General features: G+C 39.9%; 1 protein-coding gene across 1 annotated transcript in view; it reads right to left on the reverse strand.

Moving 5' to 3' along the window:
- The window catches only part of CACNA2D3 (calcium voltage-gated channel auxiliary subunit alpha2delta 3), a gene marked incomplete at both ends in the record, with an annotated part of 806408 nt that overhangs the window by 223029 nt on the left and 559447 nt on the right, over nucleotides 1-23932 (reverse strand). The window contains one exon of the mRNA XM_084248330.1: nucleotides 12871-12888. Within this exon, the coding sequence (XP_084104456.1) occupies nucleotides 12871-12888 (18 nt within the window). The remainder of the gene's footprint in view (nucleotides 1-12870; nucleotides 12889-23932) is intronic.

Here is a 23932-nt window from a genome sequence, read left to right on the forward strand (position 1 = left end):
TGCAACTTCACATTTATATTTTCACAAACGTGGTTTAGACACCTCCCAAATAGATGCTTGAAAACACAGCTAACTGTTGGAGCTTCAGGGCCCTAGGAGAAAATTTTCCCCTTGTTTAAAGACCCCCTGAAACGCTGCTTCCTCCATAAAACCTTCCCTAATGAAGTGGAAATGGGAACCAGATGTTCTCAAACTTCACTACAAAGATAATCATATTTACTCTACAACCTAAGATACCATCTAGGACTAAAATTGTGCAAACTGTTAATACAGCAAAGTCACAGAGCACTGGGGCTAGATGAAAAGCTGGGAATTCTGTAGAGTCTGTGAACTCCAAGGGCAGAAGCTGGGAATAATTCCTCCCTTTATCCATAGCATTTAGCATAGAGCCTAGGACATAAGAAACACTCAGCAAATGATCCCTGAATGAATTTATTCCAATCCTGTCCTTTTATTTATTTTATAAATGAGACCCAGAAAAGAAAAAGTCACAGAAAATTGGTACTAGAATCTGGACAAGATTCTGGGGTTCATGCTGCCCCTTTTACGTTTGTAGCCCAACTTATCATGACTCCTTCCCTTCATCTCCCATGTGTTATGCCCACACCAGTGTGGTCAGGATGAGGCTGTAAAGAGGGTGTAAGGAGTTGGCCCTACATGCTGTTGCTGATGATGAGGGCAGAAGGTTCTTGGTGCTGAGCTAAAGGTAAAGAAGGTAAAGAAAAAGAACTTTTTAAATACAACTTAGTTAAATACTATGACTTCTTGGAAAGCAGCACAGAGAGGAGACATGAGCTACAGAAGCAAACAGACCTGGGTTAACATCTAAGAGAAAGTTTCCGAAATGGACTGAGTCATTTCTATTTATTCATCTTCCCACTCATCTATCCTTTCTTCGATATATCCATATATATAGTATATATATATATATATATATATCCATTCAATCATCTACCAACCCATATCTGTTTTCCAACACAGCTCACTGTTATCAAACTGTACTTAAATATTTTACATCTATATAGCTTTGAATTTAACCTCCACACAGACCAAGTGAAGGGTCTATGGCCATCTTACAGGTGCAGAAATTGAGGAGAAAGGAGCAAAGTATCTTTTTCTCTGGTCACAGAAGGCCACAGGGTGGTCTGGTGCTAGAGTTCCTGTCCTTGCCTCACTTTGTCCTATTTTTTTGAGGCCTGATCAATTTGCCTCTTGTTTTTAGGCACAAAGATGACTGTCATGATTTGCTTTAAAGAGCTAGGGGTGCAGGGAGTCCCCTGGTGGTGCAGGTGGTTGAAGGCCACGCTGTGAAGCTGTCCACAGCCTCTGCAGCGCTGGTTCGATTCTGGCCGGCCAGCAAGGGTCCCATATGGCACTGCAGACCTCTCCTGTCTCGCCCGCTGCTCCCTTCAGCAGTGTATTTCGGTCCACCTGCCTGTTCTGTTCCCCACTCTGTCTCTGGTGCATCCTCTCGCCCTCCTGCGCCTCTGGCCTGTACCCCCATTCTTGTGTAAATGAATAAATAAATCTTTAAAAAAATTTAAAAAAAAAGAGCTAGGGGTGCAACAAAAGAAGCAACTAAGCAATTCATCCTTAAAAATTGCAATACCCCCCAGAATTTTTGGGGAAACTAAGTAGAATTATAGAAGGAATACACCTAATACAGTTTCTGGCACATCCTACAAGTACAACTGATTTCATAAGGACCATTCTAGGTTAGGGAGAGAAGTTCATAAACATCTTTGTAACCTACCACTACTCTACATATTTGAACTTCATGCATCTCTATACTTAAGTTTCATAAACAGAATAGAAAAAGAATTCTACTTGATCCCATGTTAGAACATCATGGCTTTAGGAAGCAGGTGGAGGAAGGGGTAATTGTAATTGTAAATATTATAGGAGGTTGGGAAGGGTGCATATTGGGGGGGAAATTGTTAGGGGTGAGGGGGCCACTGAAGAAGGGACAGATACTTCAGAAGCACCCAGATTCCAAGTCATCTAATGTGTCCCAGGCTTGGACTAAACATGGACAAGTCCAATCCAAGCACTCAGGGCTCATGATTCAGCAAGTGGTTCGATTTCGTGAGTCATTTCTGGAAAAAGAAAATCCATACCATGGCATTAGTCCTTTGCCTGACATTTTTCTACCTCATGAAACTAGGTTGGGTTTTCCAAAACCCTTCCAGTTAATTTGAAGGAATAAACATCTAACTTTCTGTTTTTGAACTTCTTAGTAGTGGTGCTGTGCATGATTGCACAATTGCTCCAGTTTACCCCAAAGGGTCATTTCAGTCGAATCCTTTGGCATGAGATGGCTGCAAGCTCACACAGCACTGCCCCTCTAGTTCTCATGGAACTTGGCTACATTTGGGTTTGTAATGAATATATCTCCATTAATTGGAGGTCTGGCCACTGAGTAACATGACTGGAAAAAGGATCAGGCAGCTGAACTATGACCAGACCAACAAATATGTGACATTAGTAAGAAAAACTAAAGGCAATTGCTTCATGAAAATGACCAATTTTCCAATTTTAATGTGGAGAAACAACAAAAGTACGCAAATTCTGTCAATGAAAATTAGGATTGTTTGTATTGAAATATTATGCCCAAAAATAAGTAGGGAAAGGAAAAGCTGTCCCAATGAGGATACAGTAAATATATGTTTTCCCTCTTGAGTAACTCATGGGATTTATCTCCTAAATCTACCTCACAGGAATTCCCTTCCTGTGAGGACCTATGAAATGAGATGAAAATCACTGGTGGTGACTGAACATTGGTTTGATGCAGTTTTGACTTAGGTTTTTATTTTGACAGAGATTTGGTTTTCAAGTCACCCATTGCTTGTATTGATTTTGATTAGCCCTGTGTTGGAATGGCATCTTCCTACTGTATTGCCTCTCTCTTCCGCTCTCCTCTCAACGAGTGGGAACACAGTAATGCAAACAGACTGTGTGGATTTCTAATGCAAATTTCTAATTCTTACTTCATTAAGGTAGTTCATGTTTGTCTTTTACATGATTTTTTCTAGAGTCTTGACTAATAACATGTAGATTTACATAATGCCTTTTTGGGGAAACAGATCTAGTGCGCCTAGTGATAGATACAGAGGCGCTAACTATGTCAATAAATATATGAGATCTCAAAATGGCGATTCAACTCGTTGAGTTCAAGTTCGAGTTGGTCACTGAAAATGATCTGTGGAATTGTATCTTGGGGCAACAAGTCAGAACTTTAGGTTCCTGTGCTGTCCTCTTCAGACTGCTCTTAGGCTTAACATGGGTGACACTGACATTAATGCAATGATATCCCAATCCACTGGGATTTTTTTTTTTTTTTTAAGAAGTACTTGCTCTTTTTTTCTTAGGAGAGATTGTGTGAATCTGGTATTAATTCTTTAAAAAATCATAGAATTCTCCAATGAAAGAATCTAACTTTGAAGGGTATTTTTATTTTATTTTTTTAATTTTTATTTATTTTTTATTTAAATTTTATTTTTATATTCCCCATACAATTACAACCCCCTTATTTTTACCCCAAGCCCTCCTTTCCCCACCCCCACCCCTAACCCCCATAGGGTGTCTCTTGTTCATAGTTATTTGTTGATTTTGATATATTTTCTTTCTTATAGTTATTCTTTTTCCTGGTCCCTTATTTAAGTTTTCTAGATTCCTGCTATGAGTGAGACCATCCGGTATTTTTCTTTTTCTTTATGGCTTATTTCGCTGAGCATGATTCTTTCCAGCAACATCCATGTTGCTGCAAATTGCATGTGTTTATCTTTTTTGAATGCTGAGTAATATTCCATGGTGTATATGTACCACATCTTCTTGATCCAGTCATCTATTTTGGGCATTTGGGCTGTTTCCAAAGCTTAGCTATCGTAAATAGTGCTGCTATAAACATAGGGGTGCAGGTGCTCTTTGGAATTGATGTTTCTGTGTCCTTTGGGTAAATACCTAGGAGTGGAAACGCTGGATCATATGGAAGCTCTTGTTTAGTAGGTCAAGAAATCTCCACACAGCTCTCCACAGTGGTTGGACCAGTTTGCACTCCCACCAACAGTGCAGGAGAGTTCCTTTTTCTCTACAACCTTGCCAACATTTGTTGTTGCTAGTTTTTTTTAATTTGTGCCATTCTCACTGGGATAAGATGGTATCTCATTGTAGTTTTGATTTGCATTTCCCTGATTACAAGTGATGTTGAACATTTTTTTCATATGCCTGTTGGCCATTTGCATTTCCTCTTCAGAGAAGTTTCTTTTTAGCTCTTTACAGACACATCACCCAAAGCAGTGATAGTGAAGGCAAAGATCAACAGCTGGGACTACATCAAATTAAAGAGCTTCTGCACAGCAAAAGAGACAATAACAAAAACAAAGAGAAACTCCACTGACTGGGAGAAAATTTTTGCACACAACACTAATGATAAAGGACTAATCACAAAAATCTACAAAGAGCTGATGAAACTCAACAAAAACAAAGAAAATAATCCAGTCAAAAAATGGCCACTGGGATTTTTGAATGAACTTTTCTGAATCCCCAGGCTTCCTTCCCATCTAAAAGGAAGAATGGTACGTATTTATTTCTTTAGGGATATAAGAACAATTAGGATAAAAACAATTTTTTTAAATTTTGTTGTTTTTATTCAGATGTTTGATTTTCAAAAGAAAAGGTAATTTTATTTTTGTGATGTTATGATTAGAGTATATTGTTATAACACTTCAAGAGAGTTATAATTCATAGCTGTGCTCGATTTTTTAATTACACAGCTAAAAACATTCACATACCTTAAAAAAAAAATTTGGAGGAAGACTGAATTCCCAAAACACTAAATTAATTAAGTCTAAGACCAAAAAAACTAAGCTAATACTGAGCTATTAGAGATTTTTAGTATCAATTCTTGGATTTGACTTACAAATATATAGTCCTTTCCAACTATTTTTTTTTTTGGAAGAATTCCTGATAACATCAGTGTTTCAAAACCACTTCTACTTTATTTATATCAAACTCATGTCTAGTAAACCAGGGACAATGTCACCAGCATTATCAGTATTATCATTGCCTCTGACAGTCACACCTCGAGCCAGGAATTCAGTGTGGAGGGGAACTGGCAAGTGGACTATTCATCCCACTGTGGCAGTAAGAAAATCAGGGATTGGGGTGAAGGTGCCCCTGGCCCAAGGTTACAAGGGTAAGTGCATGGAACTGGGCCTCAACTCTTCCTCCAACCCACACTGAACTTGGTCTTCAGAATGAATGAGCTTTCCAGTTTGCCAAGAGGCTGGAATAGTTCCATCTGTCCCACAGGCAAGCTTTGAAGGTTTGGGGTGTGTAGTCACAACACTCTCCACATATCAACTTGGGCCAATGTCACTCTCATCACCTCCATTTTTCCCACTTATAAGCCAAGGTAGTGCTTTCTTCAAATTACTCTTGCATTGAGGTATGAGTAGCAGGGGCAAAACTTCCATTGGGGGAGTGAAGGAGGGGGTGTTGGTGACTCCCCCAATTTAACCACACATTTATCACTTTATGGATTCCTAAGACTCAAATCAATGTCACTCTAGGTATCTAACATGAACAGTGCCTTTCGCTAAAGATCAAAATGGATCCCTCTTTCTTGCAGGAAATAAAGATTATTGATAAACAGAGATACTTTTTAGATTTGTCATATGCAAGACACCCCATCATTAATAAACCACCACCCTTTTGATTAGAGCTGCCTGTATCCAGAACTAATGCAATTATAAATTTTTATAACTGAGCTTATGTTTCACATTTTTTATGTATTTATTTCTGGAGAGATCTGGGTTCAGCAAATAATTGTTAGGTTAAGCCTTATTTAACTAAGTTAATGTATTCATAAGTAAATTTGGTTCATTTGTATTTTATTTTATTTTATTATTTTTTTTTTAATTTTTTTTTTTTTTAATAGAGGCATGTTTTTTCTTTCTTTCTTTCTTTCTTTGTTTGTTTTGTGTGTTTATACATGCACTGGGTACAGTCAGAAGCGCAGGAGGGTGAGAGAATTCACCAGAGCCAGAGCGGGAGGCAGAGCAGGCAGAAGGACCGAAGTACACTGCTGAGGGGAGCAGCGGGCGGCAGGAGAGGTCTGCGCGCCATGCGGGACCCTCCTCCGGTGGCTGGGGAGCAGCTGAGGATCGAACTGGTGCCGCAGAGGCCGCGGGCAGCTTCGCAACCCAGAGCTCAACCGCTGCGCCACCGGGGAGGCCCCTCATTTGTATTTTAAATATAATAAATCACTTATAAAAATAATGTATGCTCATTGTACATGATATGAAAAGGACAGAAATATATTAAGAATAAAGCAAATCAACTATTTTTTATTACCACTAGGGGATTTCACTATTAAACATGTCTATGCCTTTCTTTCCAATGTTGCTTTTTATATCTGCTTGTCTGTTGACACACACACACCCACTAACCCTCCCACACACATACATAGTAGTAGCATAATGTACATAAAATGCTATATTCTGATTTAAAAAAATAAGAAAAATAGTTTTACATTATTAAATCTCCCAAATTAATAAGCTCCTAATTCAACCATACCAACCAACCAATTTTCGTTTGGTATCCTAATAATCTGTCCTTTGGATCTTCAGTAACTTTTTGCAACAATTTTCCTATTGCTGGGTATTTTGACTCTTATTTTCTTCACATTGCAAGTCACTGGCCAATTTAGGCCAGATTCCCCAAAAGAGGATTAATGGGGCATAGCATGCAAATTCTCGATATGTACAAGGAATGTTTTCTTCAAAGCTTTTATCAATTTTCATGCTTAAAAGTGTAAAAGGTAAAAAAAGCAAAAACCTTTCTTTTTGTCATAGTGCCTTGAATCCCTGTTGTCACCCTGCTTTGTGTCCTCATTATAAAATGGCATATAAGTACAATAGCTCACATATATATGAAAATGGGGTAAAGTCTGAATATTTTTCCATATGCACAAGTAGACACACATTTTGAAGTTCTTTAATATTAACAGATTATTTCTTTTAAATAAGAAATGCAAACAGTATCCAATTTCCAGAGCCTCATTTTCCCCACCTGGGGGGCCCTCACCCACATAGGACATCAGCTGAAGCCCCTGTGCACAGCTCTGCTGGTCAGGAGGACATGTCCTCTGAATTTGACAGTCTTGTATTCATCTTTTAATGGTCTTGTGAAAATAAGCAAGAGACATCTCATTTCATTGAAGTTGGGAGACCAGTAGAGCGTTCTCACGCACAAGCTGGTGCACACTATAGAATCCAGTGGGAAGAGAAGCATCTTGCATCCCTGGCAGGGAGTGAGGCTGCTTTGCTGCCCCAGCACAGGGAGGAGGGAGGGCCTCTCTGCCCAGTAAGGGTTCAACCAAAGAGAGGATGCCATGGCACAGCAAATGAAAAGTCACTATGGGGCCTCCCTGGTGGCACAGGGGTTAAAGACAGCATTATCAATCTATCGCCAGCCACTGTAGCAGTAGTGGGATCCTTGGCCTGGGAGCCAACCCACATGGTGCAGCAGACCTCTCCTGCCTCACACACTGCTTCCCTCAACAGTGTATTTCAGTATATTTGCCTTTTCTGGTCCCCATTCTCTCTGGTGAATTCTCTCACCCCCACACCTCTGGCCTGTACCTCAGTTCTTATATGCATACATAAATCTTTAAAAAAAAAAATAGAAAGAAAAGTCACTATGTTTCCACCCCTCAGTGTCCTCCAGTGCAGTCCTCATCTGTAGCAGCCCCTCTCAACTTCATTAAAGAATATTTTTCTCTTTTGTTGTGGGAAGAGTGCACTTAAGACAGCATGTTCCAAATTGCTTTTTGTTTGCCATTTCTCAATAAACCCATTTTGCTGGTGAAATAATTGACTGCTTATTTGTTTGAGGTCAACAGTTTCTAATACTGAGTCAGACAGGGCCATGGGAAAGGGGTTGGCCAGGACTCACATGGGTATGAAACTTGCAAAGTCCCCCTCTTTCCTCAGCTTGTCTGGACTGCCACAGATAAACACTCATAAAGAACTACAGGGGAGAGAGACCAAAATATTTGGTTCTGTGATCATCATTAGGTTTGAGTAATAAGCTGTAACTCAGATTTCCACAGAATCCATCACACTGGCCTTGAAGTGATGGGACATACTCTGGGTTCTATTTCCCAGGCCTTATTCACAAAATAGATGTACTAATTTAAGCTATCACCCACTGTGCTGCCACCATCTTTCAGATTCTAAATATAGTCAGTCTTAACAGTCTCCACTGGGGAATCCATATAAAAGATGCCTATATACGTTCCTATAAAACAATAAATGATGAGCAGGAAAACAGGGTTATCAAAACAAGATATAATAGTTTACATGCAAAGCAAGTAAAGGTAAAAGCAAATGAATCATAAACCAGAACCAAAGGTAAATAGTTACCACCTCTCAGTCCTGCATTTCACTTGCATTGATTTAGCTGGTTCTATAACTGTAATGAAACACTAAAATCACTAGACCTACAGTTCTATGAAAACAGCGATTTTGAAAACTTTCAATTTTCTGTTTTCAATGACAGTTAAATCAACATTTTTGAAATATAAAAGTTAAATGAGGCAAAGAATGATAAATGATGCCCTACAATTGCTAAAATCTGATTACCCAGAGATAAGAGCAGGCCAAACTCTACTTAACACAAATTTGTCCCTAAAGAACAAGACAAATGAGAGAAAGAAGGAAGGAAAGAAAAACTGACTTTAGATAAAGAAATATTTCCAATTATTCCTCCTAAATATAGGATATGCAAGGAAACAAAGAAAATGCAAATGGACCAGGACCCATTTACACTTGGGGGGTGGAAATTAATGAAATGGCTCCATTTGAGAAAAACAACAAAAAATTGACCTCCATTTAAGAAGTTAATTTATGCACTCCTGAGTCTTCATACAAGTTAAGCAGCACAGAATATCACAGCAGGCGTAGAACAACAGATCTTGAACCCTGCTGTGTTTGTTCAAGAAGGCAAGTTAAGCTATTCCTAACAGAAAACAAAACATGGGGTCGGGCTATTAAACAGGATTGTTTGGCCATACTGTGCAGCCCTGAATGCACCAAGTGCTGTTCCAAACAGGATTAGAGATGTGGTTTTCTTTAACTATGGTTTTGAGAAAAATGCTTATGCCTGCTCCGAATTCTCAAGCTGATATTAACTAATATAGTGCCAGGCAAGACATAGAACACCCCCAGGACCCTCAAGAGAGGGTCTACGACAAACTCTGAAGTCCCATGAAAGCAGCACAAAATGAAGAGAAAGGGATACAGGTGTGTGCAAAGTTAACTATATAAATAGTCCAATTTGGAATTCACCAAAGAGTATTTTTGCCTTTAAGTATTCAAGGCCCCACTTGACAGTGATTAAAGGAGCCACACAATGAACAACTGATATTTAGTTCCTATAGACAGAAGCTACTTAAATGAACATGGAACTTGAGAAAAGGACATGTTTTGCCATGTATGGCAATTGAATATACATTTGCAAAGACTTTGGATAATTCTGCCATGTTACTATAGAATGGGATCTTTCAGTTTTTTTTTTTTTTGTAGAAGTTAAAAAGTTACATGAAAGGAGTAAAAGCAAACCTTTCTCACACGTGGATCTCTCTTCACTGTTAAATTCAATGATAATCAAATGACTAGAGCAATTGGCTCGATTTCCACCCAAAAGAACAGGTTTGTGATGACTTAAAGGCATCAGACCTGGGTTGCTACATGGTTTTGAACCAAGACTTCAGGACACTGCTTATGTATGTAGTAAAAATATTTAATATTGGTCAGGTGTATAACCAGTTAGTACTATTCCAAAAATCTATCAAGGGCTGGAACTTATAGAGTCTAAAAATTATCCTAAAAGTGCATAAAGATCACAGGAAAAAACATTTTTTTTTTTTTTTGCAAAGCATCATTCTATTAGAGTCATAAAGGGCTGAAAGTTTTGGAAGACCCTCAAAACATTAAAATCCTGAAAACCATAACTTATAGACAACAATCATTAATAACTGCTACACATAAGAGGGACAACCAAATGGGACATTTCTAGTTGTAGATCAGCCAAGAGATTAAAATAAGCATGTTTGCAGAGATATAAGTATTTAAAATATTTATAGAGAAAACCGTTGCAGATGATACAAAGAGAGATTCCAACAAAAACACAACACAAATGCAGACACCATATGGTCCAATATATGCACTCATGACCTCATATGAAAAGCAGGCCAAAAACATAGCAGCTGGAAATGCCTCCCTTTTACCCCTAGAACAACAAACTCTTGGGTTTGGGTTTCGAGGGGGCTCATTACAATCGGGTCCATGAATGGATGAAATCTATAGGTAATGTCAAAGACTTTAGGAAGAAATTTCTCAAAAACAGTCGTTTCAAAAGCATCTGCTTTGCAGGGGTTTCGACCCAATCTCCATTTCTTTGTGGTTCCATGTAGATGGAGAGGATGCAGCATGGAACATACAGAGTTTCTAGTGAAAAAGGAGGAGAACCACAGAACTCTGGGCTCTTTTGTCATCTCCTGATTATTCATTAGGCTTGAGTCAGAACCACAAAACTCCACAGAGGTCCCGGTCATCACAACACATCCAACCACTCTCCTGAGTTGTACTATAGCATCAGGCCCCAAGCCAAGCAAATAGTAATAGGAAATCTGAATTTTGTGAGTGTGCAGGCTGTCAGGCTCTGTTCTAGCAAAGAAAGAGAATTCAGTCTTGTGACAAAATTGAAAAGTTAGTCTCTCATCCTTATTAAACAAGATCCCTTAGGTTTAAAGAGGTTAATTAAGTTGCTGTTCATTACAAAGATATGAAGACTGGAATGGAACCCAACCCATTCCTTTGCTGACTAAACAGAAAGAACATATATTTGAGGGGAATTGATACTTCTAAGAACCATGACCTATTAGCAAAGGCCTCCTTGGTAACATTGGGAGGGGAAGGAAAAGAGCATGAGGGGCAGGGACACTCATGCATCACCAGCTGAGACCACCAGTCCTGAGGGAGGACTTTCATTTTTCCGGGGGCCACTCTTCAACTCCCCTAATCTTCAGTCAGATACCTCCATGGACCTAAATTGCCCAGAAATTACCTTAAGAGTTCCGAGACCAGTTCATGCAGAGCTCTCAGTATTTTTTAAGGCAAGTATCTTTCTCTACTTTCCTAGAAAGAAGGCAATTCCCAGCCATGGTGAGGAATGGGAAGCAGCTCTATTCCTTGATATATGGGGCTGCAGAACAAGTCCCCAGATGATCCAACATCACTGGAGTATCTTCCTCCTTTCTGAAATTTCCATGATCACAATCATGTGCTTTACTTTGCAGGGCATGGAATGTGAGTCATATATGATGACAGAAGGAAAGAGTGCAATGAGCTAAGTGCTATTGAAGAATCATATGGCCCGGCAACATTTGTTCTTACCATATTCTGTATTGGTTTCTTTTGAACTTTATTTTAAAGTCTTATGAATGATGGCACCTCACATTCATGAGGAATCTTCTACAACAGATTGCTTTTGTACATGGATCAGTGGAAATTTGATAAATAAATTCCATTAAGTTGAGGCTGGTCCAATTTTAAGCACTGAATTTGTTAAGTCTCCTCACATAAAAATTTCAAATGTGGGCAATTAAGAAAGCATGATCTATCAAAGATGCTGAGGCTTCCAGATAATCTAGAATTCTGACCATGTATTTACCCTGGAAGCTGTTGATCTACTCAAATACTTTAACTTTTAATGAAGTGTTCAATCCTTTTGTGGTGGCACTGAAGTGTAATCAAACATTACCACAAGCCAAGTCACACACCAGCATGTCTTGCCTTGTTTAAATATCTCAAATATATATGAGTAATTGTGTAATGATTTCTAGGCCTCTGGTTGCCCATATGGTCTGAACAGACTGTCTTTTGTAGAGCAGTTGTGCTAGCTCTGTCAATGAGAAGGAACCAAATCATCTCTCTCCAAACTGCAGAGCTCAGGAGTTACTACTTAAATTTTAGGTAAGTACTTACACTACCTAAGTAATTTTAGGTAGTGCCCCACCTCAACTCTAAACCTGAAACCAACCCACATCTTGCCCCTGGAAATGGCTGTTTCTTTTGGAAATCTTGCTATGTTTATGAAAAACACAAGAACAATGCAGCAGGCATCATGTGACATGTTTTCTGCCATGACTGTCCTGTGGATACAGGACATGCCACGGGGACGACACAGCAAAGCCAGCACTACAATCACATGGACTGTTTCTGGACAGAGAACATTATAGGTGGTGGAACCAAATCATCTCTGACAGGTAATGAGGACCAGTGAAAGGGTCTGGCCATTGTCAAGAACTCTACTTTAATGTTCTCCAGGTGCTATGGGCAATAAAACAAGCAAAGAAGCTGTTGATTTTGCAATTAATGAAACCCAAGGGTAGTTTACAGAGATTTCACTGAATTACCCAGAATCTAACTGTGGTCACGGGGTGTTATAACTATTCATATTATCACTCTCCCTAGGGAAGTATTCCAAGGAAGACCTGGAATGCTGTGTTTGAAGGAATATTCCAAACTTAGTCATGACCTATTATTTGAGAATGCTTAACAAAATTTTTGGCTGTAAATTCACCCCTGAACCACAATAAGGTTCTTTGGTGGGTCTAAGTTGGCAAGAGGAATGTGTGCAGGTGAGGTTGTTGGTCTGCCTGCTCCTGCCCAACTTCAAGCTTCTGAAATTGTAAGAGGAAAACCATTTCACTGGTCATGAACAGTGCTGAATGCACAAGACCATGGAGACATGCAAGACTTGTGAGTTCTGGGGATGACTGGAATGTGATGGAAAAAAGTTTACCTTTTGTGCCTGAGGGAGCTGAAAAATAAGGGGTGGGGAGGAGAAAAAAAAGCAATCATTATATAAGAAGTTAAGATTAACTGTAAAACTTCATTCAACTGTTGTTGGCAAATAGAACAAAATGGGAAGAAAAGAGGAAAATAAAAGTATAGCCAAATCATTTCCCAAAATAAAGTCACAGTGCTGATAATTCAACCTGCTCTCTGAATCTGCAATATCAACAGAGAAGTCATAAATTTGACAGCATGTGTTTTAGGAATCACCATGCCCAGTACATTTGCTAACCCTCCTGCAAGCTGCATGTGAGTTTCTTCTGTCCAGAGGCCCAAAGTACACACTCACACAACAACAATTCCCTGCTGGAGGAGGGCTGTCTGGAGATATTTGGAGCTCTAAAAACTGGAGGGACTAGAGGGAGCTAGATCTATTGGCCTTTAATGGACAGAGAACAGGGATGCTGCTAAACATCCCACAAGACAGGACAATTCCCGCCACCAAGAATATCCGGCCCGTGTGTAATCACGCCAAAGTTGAGAAACTCTGCTATAAAAATAAGACCATTAGTATCATGGTCTGTTTGTGAAGTCAGGTTTTCTTGCTTTCTAGCACATTTGCTGTTTTTTTTATTGGTGGTTAAAGAAACGTGCTCAAGGATTTGTACATTTGAACGAAAGCTGATAGTCTAAAAACAACAAAAAGGCAATCAGTCAATCCATAAAATAAGACATAATAGCTTTCCCAATGGCACAGGAAAGAAATTGAAATTATTTGAGTGTATAGAGGGAAAAAATGAACATTTACAAGACATATTTGTCTATTTTTCTACATTGCGACTATTAGGCTGGAGTTTAATGACACAGTGTTTGTGACTGCCATTATAAGATGGAATGTTCTGAACAGCATTTTTCTAATCTGGAATGGGATCAGTATTATCCACCTATTAAATAGCACATTTAAGCATTATATCGTTTTCATGATTTACTTTTCATCATAAAGACTAACATTTATTGAGTTTGAACTTGTCACCAAGCATTCTGCTCAGCCCTTGATTTGAATTAACTTACTAAATCACAGCAACTCAACACTAGATACCCTTATTATCCCTAGTCCATCAATAGATGAAAAATAAATGTTACATAGAGGTTAAATAATTATTCAATGTCCCACAGGTAACAAATTGTCAAGCTAGGTTACCTCACTTTAGAATGCATAAATTTAACTCAACTTATGCCTTAATAAAGGCCACAAACACTTGGAAATTGTGGGTGTAGTCTCTCTAGACTTTATAACACTGGAAGTTGTGAAAGGTGCAATACAATTAAGGAATTCCTAGGGTCTCATTTGAATCATCTTTTATATACATATATATATATATATATATATATATATATATATATATATATATATATAGTTTTACCCTGGGAAGAATATTCTTTCTTCATATGCACTAAGATCAGGGTTTTCTTGACTCTGTCCTCTGGCCCTGTCTCTGTGGATGGAGCCCAGAAAAGAGTGGAAGGGAGAAACCCAAATCAACCATATGACTTGAATCTCAGAGATTTCTCCAGAATGTTCTGGAGAATGTCCATAAAGTGAATACCCCACCTGTCTAACACTCATTTTTCAAGCACTTTTATCCTGAAAGGTCTCCCAATTAAAGACAGGAACACAGAGTACTTTTCTGATTCTTTCCTCCTAATAATGGTGGCCTCTATTGAAAAAGGAAACTCATGAGTTCCTCCAGTTCTTCTCAAGAGTTCAGGAAAAAAAATATCGAGATGAGAAATTGAGCCTAAAATGAGGAATCACTTAAGGAAAAGTCTCTTAAATATTAAACATCTTTTCACACAATGGAAAAGAAACCTTGGAGACATGAACATTAATGAAATGATAAATGTATGTTTCCTTAAGAAAGCATTTGTGTTGAATCACAGCTTATGTCGTATGAAAATGCACAGGGGGCCATGAGAATTACAAATGTTTGATGAACTGTAAAATAAATACCAAAGTTAAGTCCTGCACAAACTGCTGGACTTGACAGGCCTCTTTGAAAGGAGTGCTGCTCTTTCTCGAAGTTTTATCTTGGTGGAGCAGGAAACACCTCTTTTTGACTCACCCATTTAAGCACAGAAGAAGAAATCTTGGGAAGCAAAATGAGAGACTAGGTCTTTGTGGTGATGTCTTCAGTTTAAGACTGCCCTCAAACTCTCCACAAAACATATATTTTCCTCAAGAAATAACTCATGGGAACAAAGAGCAACTTTCCTATCGGAGCTTTTAAATAACACAAATTACAGCTTGCAATGCCCTAAACAGGTTGGACCTCTGAGGAGGAGCCTCAAAATAGAACATAACAAATTTAGATGGAATTATTGGCAGACACAGAGGATGCTGCTTTGGGAGTAGTCTAGCTGGGCAACACACTGTTCACCCTACATTCACAAATGGTGTGTAGAACCCTAAATAGCAAGCCAAAGTGGCTGGACAATGGCCCAGCTGGTCACTAGGTCCACCCTGGCCTTTGACTGGAGGCTTCAGACACATGCCTTCCAGTCTTTAACCAGGAAGCTTGTCTATAAAGAGGGAAGATGAACAGAGGGCTGGGAATGAGCTAGATCTTGGATGACCAACAGGTTTTGTTTCGTGAGCCGAGTCTGAATGATTAGTAATGGCTGTCTAGAGGGCTGTGTTCAGAATGATTCTGAAGTTTTGTCTGACTTTCATTGCAAAGAATGTTGTAACCAATTAGTAATGTCTGCCTGTGGGCTAAAAAATAAGGAATGACAAACCATATTCCTGGAAATGATGATCCCTAAAGATTTTATTACCCTTTTTCTTTATAGTTCGGAGTGTATCCATGATTTCTACATTGTTTATTTCTTTAATGTCTTACTGCTTCTAGGTCACAAACTCCATGAGGGCAGGAGTGTGTCTGCCCTGGATGTGTCTATGTGAAGTCCTCTAAGCTGTGTTGTGACTGCTGCTCTCCTTGTTAAAGAAGACAACGGATTACTAGAGTATACCGAGGATGGATACAGGGAAAGATAATTGGGGTAACTATATTGAAATGCCACCTGCATACACATCATGTTGATAACCCAAGCTGATGGTTTTCAAAAGAAAAAGAAATTTCTCTGCCAAGAGAACAGATAGGAAACTCTCCTGTTCCCAGTGACTGGCACAGGCTTCTGTACATGTGCAGACTTCCTCGTGGCATAAAACCAGCCCAGAAACTTCCTGTTATCATACAGCCCAAGGTGAAGCAACTTCTCTTTCTCAAAGACTGTCTTCTTCAAAGCCACCTTGTCAGGGATTGTTAGTCAGACTGCCCCTCCCAGTCTTTGCACTTAATACATGAGGGTCAGTCTCACACTTAATACATGAGGGTCTACCTATGCAGCTTCGACTTCCCTCCTGGCCCAGCATCCCAGAGCGTATGACTCTGTATCAAAGTAAATACATCCTGCAGCCACTTTTGGAAAAGGAGTGGAAGAGAGAGAAGAGACCAGAAGAGATAAGATGGGGAGGGAAGGGAGGGAGAGGAGAAAAGAGGAGAGGAGAGGAGAGGAGAGAGTAAAGAAAGAATGCAAGTAGGCTGGGAGGAAGGAAGGAAGGAGGGAGAAGTGTGGCTTGCCCAGTTCTAGGGAAAAGCTGGGTGTGGGATGCATTCATTCACATTCAAACATAGAAAGACTGAGACTGTGTCAATCAAGAGAGAATGAAAGTGATGAAGATGAAGCAACAATAAGAACAGACCGTTACTGTACTGAACTCTCCCAGTGAACGGGCCCATGGCTAAGCACATTACCATCTTGAGCAATTTAGTCCCTACAGTGGACTTCTGGGTTAGATATTATCTCATAATCCATTCACAGATGAGGATATAGATAATTAGAATAGCCTAGTGTCTTGCCAGGTCATCCATCCATGAAACTCTTTGAGTTGAGGGTCAAAGTCAAGTCTCTGCAGCTCCACCTCTATTTTAACCATCAGGATCAAGATCTGCTTCTAATGAAGATCAAGGATCCCAGCACCAGCTCAAGTTCCTGAAGCACTGGAGACTTCTTAGGCCATTCTTTGTAAGCACCTACATATGAAAGGGGGGATTCTGGTACCACCACCACCCCCCACAGGTAAGTCTGGATGGAGGACAGAATCTAGTCTGCCATGCTTCTCAGTGAGTGGCATGTGATGGATGGTAAAACATGGATAGTTACCACACCCTCTCCTGTCACAGTCCTGGAAGTCTCCTTCATACCCTCACTTAGCAAACACCTACTTAGCAAACACTTACTACATTCCCTCCTCACTTAGCAAACACCTACTTCTCTGGTCACTTGTGAACATCTCAGAGAAGCTCTGTGTGCCACCCTGACATCTCCAGCCATAAACCCTCATCACATGCCCTCACAATATCAGATGCCTCCTACTCACTGAACAGCTACTGTCAGTTGTAGTAACTGCCATTCTGCCCTATTTGGTTATAGAAATCCAACTTTTAGCCAGAATCAACCAAATGACTGTATTAGAACTAGATGTGGCTAAATGACTCACTTATCACCAATGAGATATACACGAATAAGGCTTTTCCAGACAGTGTCCTTGAAAGGACTCTCTGCACCCAGCCGCCAGGAAGGTAGATGTGATGGTTGGAGTTCTGGCAGTCATTCTGAGGTTATTTTAAGGATAAAGACCACACACTAGGATAGTAAGGACAGCAGTGATGATAGGCAATCACAATAGATATGTCACGCTACCTGTCACCATCCTGCATGTTTTACCTATAAGAACTTGTTAAAAATGCACAACTTTATTAAGTAAATTGTGCAGAGGATGACCAATTTGGCAGAGGATGACCACAAAGTAAAATAGCTAGAGCACAGCAAAGAGAAGTTGATAGAGGACAGTGAGAAGATGATGGAGGGCTGGATCAAGGTGCAGGTGAGGACGTGGCAAGCAGTGGTCTGACCCTAGATCAATTGGTGGATAAGCTGAAAATAGGAGAGGAGAGAGACTAGAGTGCATCCTGACTCAGGTACATGCAAAAATGGAGCAGCCACTTACTGAGAAGACTTGAGAGAAATTTATTTGAGGGAGGAAAAAACAGTTTAGCTTTGTCTAAAGTTGGCAGTTTCAGGATGTCTCTTAGGCTTGAAGGAAAGGACTAGGGCAGGCAGCTTGGTCACTGTCTGCATGTAGGCGAGTCTCCTAGGGAGCGCGTGCAGGTGGGAACACTTGTGTGCAGGGACTGAGTCACTGGGTGTTCCACCGTGAGAGGTCTGCATGATGAGGTGAGGCCTGCAAAAGAGCTGTGAGGAGTCACAGGTGAGGCAGGAGAAAATCCGGGCATGCTTTGAGCCCTGATGCTAAATACAGGTGTTTCGGAGAGGGGCGAGAGAGCGAGAGAGCATGAGAGAGAGAGACCCCACATCTAGAGGTAGGGAGCGTTCTGTTTTCACTTTCTTCCCTTTCTTCCTTCCTATCTTACAGTTCCAGGCAGAGCGTAAAGGTGACTGTGGGGATATTCCATTGCTCTCGCTCAACACAGTTCCAAAGCTGAGTGGACTCCTTTTCAAAAATAAAACTCCAATTAAAGATCTATTGATCAAAACAACACATTTCACTATGAAATATGTAAAGACCAAATGGGAGACAAAGTATTTTCCTGCCAACAGTGTAAAACACAAAAAGCCTGGTCTACATATGTTTATTCCATTTGTAAAACTGGCCCTTTGCCTCAGGCCTTATGAATGAGTGATAAATCCCTGCTTGCTGCAAAGATTGCTTGTGTTCTTTTTTTCTTCTTGTGCATGTTTGCATTTATAATCCTCCATTCTTCTTCATTAAGCAATGTGGACAAAGATCCCAATTCCTCTATATATCAGAGGAGGTTCTGTTAATTGGCTCAAGCTCCAAATAATTGGGGGTATAGGTTCCATCCTACGACCATCTACTTCTGCCACCCCATGCCAAGTCACCATTGCTGTTCATCCATCTTCTCAGTTTTACCTCTCTCCAGTTTCTTCTCTGTACTGCATCCAGAACAATCTAAAAGTGTAAGTCTAGTGCTTTGCCAGTCCTGTTGTCCAAGTCCATCTTGCTCAAAGGCTCCATGTGGTTATTTGCTCTGAATGACTGCTGTTCTGTTCCCCACCATGTCAGTCCCATGACCACCCACCCAACCCTGCCGCCTAGATTTCTACCCATCTGCCAGACATCAGCTATGCTAGTACTTTCTCCTAAAGGAGTCCCCACCTCACGCCCATGTGTCTTTCTATGACATCATATCATTATTCCTAGCTTAGCATTTCTTGTATTCTGTAATCTTTTTGTATACTTTTTTTGGTTTCCTTTCCACATAAGAACTCAAGATCTATCAGAGTCATATTATCTTATTGTTTTATCACAGAAAGAAAGGGAGGAAGGAAGGGAAAAATAATTGAGGAAGGAAGGAAGGAGAGAGGAAAAAGGAAAGAGGGAAAAAAGGAGAAAGCAATGTAGATAGAAGAGGGCCTCCCCTGGTGGAGCAGGCGGTTGAGCACTGCACTGTGAAGCTGTCCGCAGCCTCTGCAGCGCTGGTTCGATCCCAGACGGCTGGCGAGGGTCCCACATGGTGCGGCAGACCTCTCCTGTCTTGCCCGCTGCTCCCCTCAGCAGTGTATTTCGTCAGTCTGCCTGTTCTGTTCCCCGCTCTGTTTCTAGTGAATCCTCTCACCCTCCCACGAATCTGGCCTGTATCCCAGCTCTTGTATAAATAAATAAATAAATCTCTAAAAAAAGAAATGTAGATGGAAGAAAAGGAGGAAGGAAAGAAAGCAGGGATGAAGGGGTGTAGGAAGGAGGGAGGACTCACAGTTTAGTAGACCAAGTTTCAAATTCCACCTCTACCACTTACTAGTCAGGAGGACTTGGGCAACAACATATCATCTCTGAGCTTTTGATTTCTCATCTGTAAGCTTATAGTCAGTAACTATGTCATGGGATTAATGTGAGGATTGAATAGGATAAATATAAGCTGAGTCCCTACAAAAGAAGGGACTGCTTTATCATGGCTGTTATGCTTATCCCTTGACCTTGAAATGCCCAGAGATTTCGGGGCTGGCCCTACCCTGACAGTGTGAGAGAAGCTGGTAGAAGTACTTACCTAAATAACCAAAAATTACATCCCTTTCCCTTTACCACACTATCCTCTTTCTCTCTCAATTAGACTTTGAGAGGACACACTGCTGGACACAGATCATCACAAGGGGCCTGGCAGCACCGGCACCATGGAAGGCAGGGCAGTGAGAGGGTAGAACTCAGTGGTGTCTTTTGAGCCCCACCTCCACTCATGGGACTTAGCTTCTAGAGACTTCTGATTTAATAGAAGCCATGAGAACATTCTGAGTGAGCTGAGGTTTTCTCATTTCTCTTATAGATACTTGCAGCTGGCATCTCTACACATATACCAAGACTGCTTCTGATTCGATTTTACTTGTACAAATCAAGGGATTCATCAAAATATTTCTGTTTGCTCAGTTTGCTTCCAGCTGGATGCTCTAAGCTGCTGGTTTCAAATACTCAGGAGGAATTTTCACAAAAAGTTGTAATGCCATGTGTGAAATTTCCTTATTAACACACAGGGCTCATGTCTCCTCCTGCTCTGACTTTCACTCTACTCCCCAACCCCCAACCCCTGTTACACCATATTCCTTCTTCTGCTCCTTAGATGTGGGCAACCTGTGGCTCATTCTACAGCCCCCTATTGAGGGACCTCCCTTAACATGCCTCATGGCTTCACCAACACCTTGTCATGGTGGTGGTGATAAAGGAGAAAGGGAAAAGTGGTAGAAACAGATAACCCCATAGAAGAAAAGCAGGGCCAAAATATCTATGTTTATATCTATCAATATAACATATATATATATATATATATATACAGACACACACATAACTGACCTTTCTACTTTAAAATTATTCAAGTCCCCATTGCATTTTTTTATTCATAATCTGTAAGTCCTTCAAATTGTTGGGAGAACTCATGGGGAAGATGGTATCTATGTATTCCAAGTTTTCTTGCTTTGATAAGTTCGTATGTTTCCTTGCCTAAATACATATAACTTAACAATGGTTTCTCAACATCTAGTTTGGGGGACAGGTGAAACTTCAAGTTATTTTTCCAACATGAAGTTTAAAAGCAAGAAAAAATATGGACAGAAAGACCCTTCCTCATAGCACACATACCCTTTAAAGCGTTTCTTTTTAAAAGATCACCCAAGTAGTGCATATTCCTTGAAGGAAATAAGATATCAAAGACAGGCAAAAGAAGACATTCAAAGCCACCAAGAATAACAAAGGATAACATCCTTTGTTGAGCTTTAACATCATATTAAATGACTATTTGAATGCATAATAAATCACTCATTGAATTCCTTGTTGTCATTCCATCTAGGCTGTATTCACCTTGTCACTAACATGAATGACACTGCAATAAACATCCCTGTATTAGAATTGTCACACACATTCTCAACTTTTTAAGACAAATTATATTGGTCTAAGGACTTACATATTTTGGTACATATACTCTCAGAAATGCTGTCCTAATTTACACAATGACTAGAATTCTCTCTTTCAATGGTCATTTAACCACTTCCAAGCCAACACTCTGTACAGTCATATTTAAAAATTTTCTAGTAATTTTAAAATACAGATTCTGTGGATAAGTTTGTTTCTGTGATCCAAATAATTTAAAGGCAGGCAGAATATTCAACTTCAAAATTTCTGAATGACCAAAGAGTTCACTCACTCTGTTGCAAGTCTCCAGAGGATACTGCACGGCCCACTGAAAACTAGCACCCGGGTTATTAAGTAGAAAAGAAGTGGACTGATAACTAAAAGTCAGATTTTTCAAACTTAACATAGGATGAAAAAATCTGCTGTTTTTATTGCTGCAGTAGAGCCCTGTCTAGATGAAAGGTAAAGCTGCATAAATTATTCACTTGATGGCAGACATTTTTTTGGTACACTGGAAAATGTGGATTATTAATGGGCAGACCAGAACAATTCTCACATTACATATAGCTAAGAGTATCGGCTGGGGGAAAGCCCCAGACATTTTGCTTGTTATAATGTTCTGAAAATTCTCACAATAAGAAGTCATTTCTCAACAGGCTTGAACTCTGCATTGTATTGGAAAAATAAGTTTCCAATTAAAATTGTCATTCTTCAGCCTTATGTTGGGTGGTCATCCTGCTGAAAAATCATATCTGGAGTTCTGGCAATGTGGGGGAGCCCAAGGTCCTGCCAGTTCCCTGTGAGAACAGGGTTGGTGGAATCAAAAAGAAAATTTGGCAAAGTCTAGATAAAACTACCACCATGATACATTTGTTTTTCCTGCTTGAGAAACCACATTGGTCCACATGGCAGTCCAGGGATCAGTGTAGATTAAGGAGGATCTGATAGGGAAGGAAGCTCTTTTCTGCAAGATTCATTCTGGAAATATCTGAACAGGATGCAAACCCACTCAGACCTTCTCCTGAACTCCCATCCTACCAGTGTCACTTTTCAACATTGTGACTGCTTCCAGTTGGATGCTCTAAGCTGCTGGTTTTAATTAAAACTTAATTTGCAAAAATGTTTCATAATTTATGTATGTCATGTAATTCCTCTGAGACTATCAACTTGGAGCCAACTCAGGGCCATATAAGGAGACAATGAGTGGAGAAGTTTGGGGGAGGAAAGGGATGTCAGAAGAGAAGTACCAACAGGGGCGCCACAGAGGGAGGGACTGATACTTCCTTTCAGCCCCCCATCACCTGGATCTGCAGCTGTCTGGGAGAGACATGGGCCTTGATGTCTAAAACCAGGGAGCCCGTATGGTATGTCACATACTTAGAGAACCAGAAGGGTCAGCAATGAGCAGAATGGTCCTTAAAGTAGGCTTTACCAAGGGAGACAGTGAGTCAAAGGACTTGAAACCCTCCGAAATAGATGAATGAGTTCCCACTCTCTCCACAAAAGGATACATAAAAATATCTCAGAGGAAAACTAATAAAAACTCAAGAGTTTGCAATGAAACCATTACTTCACTCAACAGATGTCTCCAAGAGAGAAGTCACAGGGATCTGCCAAACTGTTGAACCACAAAGAAATCTGTGTAGCAACTTAACTAGAAATACTGAGCTTCTAAGAAAGATGACTAGAAAGAACCTCCCCTGAATACACATTCTTTGCTAATTGTAAAGTGAATGAATCTTCTGTTTGCAGTAGAAAGAGTATATAGACAATATCTGTCATAGAAAGGGGGCAGAAATGAAGGTAAACATGTGCTCTGTTCACTCACAAAGGATGAGCCACCATGTAAGTATCTGATTTTTAGTAGTAAACCTGGCTTGGTAATCTACATATCTCACAAAGCTTCTTTCTCTCTCATCTCACCTCTACCTCTATCTCTTACTGGTAAGTCAATGGTTCAATTTGAGCCTTCCATTTCCTGCCTCCAATGAAAAAGGTAATTAATTATCATATAAGAGACTATGTAGCTCTTTCATCCACCAAGCCTGACGGTCATAGAAGTGAATACATTAGAAAGACAGTCAAGGGGAGAGGTATGAGCTGTGGGTGGCAGATAATTCTCTATGTTCTCAATTAGGGAAACTTTGAGGAGATACTTAGCTCTGTGATTCTAGTCTGGGGAAATGTCTATACTTCTAGTCTATAAGAAGTTCTTCTCTACAAAAAATATATGAGCATTTTCTTTTCTTACATATTGTTTTTACTGTGGCCCATCAGTGAATATATTTTATGTTCACCTACACAAAAATAGTACTAAAGTCATGTACATGTTGAATCATATTAGTTCTCTTTATGCTTCTAAGAATTTCTTAAGTCAAGACTAGATCTTATTTATTACCAATAATAATTAGCACATGTTGCATACTTAATCAAATGTAGACCACAGTTTCTGAATACATCCCCATAAAAAATTTTCATGACAAACCCAGAGGTCAAATACAATCTACATTCTAAAGATGGGAAAACTGAGACTGACTTTAAACCCTGGTTTTTGACCCAACAGGATAAA

Source organism: Talpa europaea, assembly GCF_964194135.1.
Source record: "Talpa europaea genome assembly, chromosome: 11".
NCBI lineage: Eukaryota > Metazoa > Chordata > Mammalia > Eulipotyphla > Talpidae > Talpa > Talpa europaea.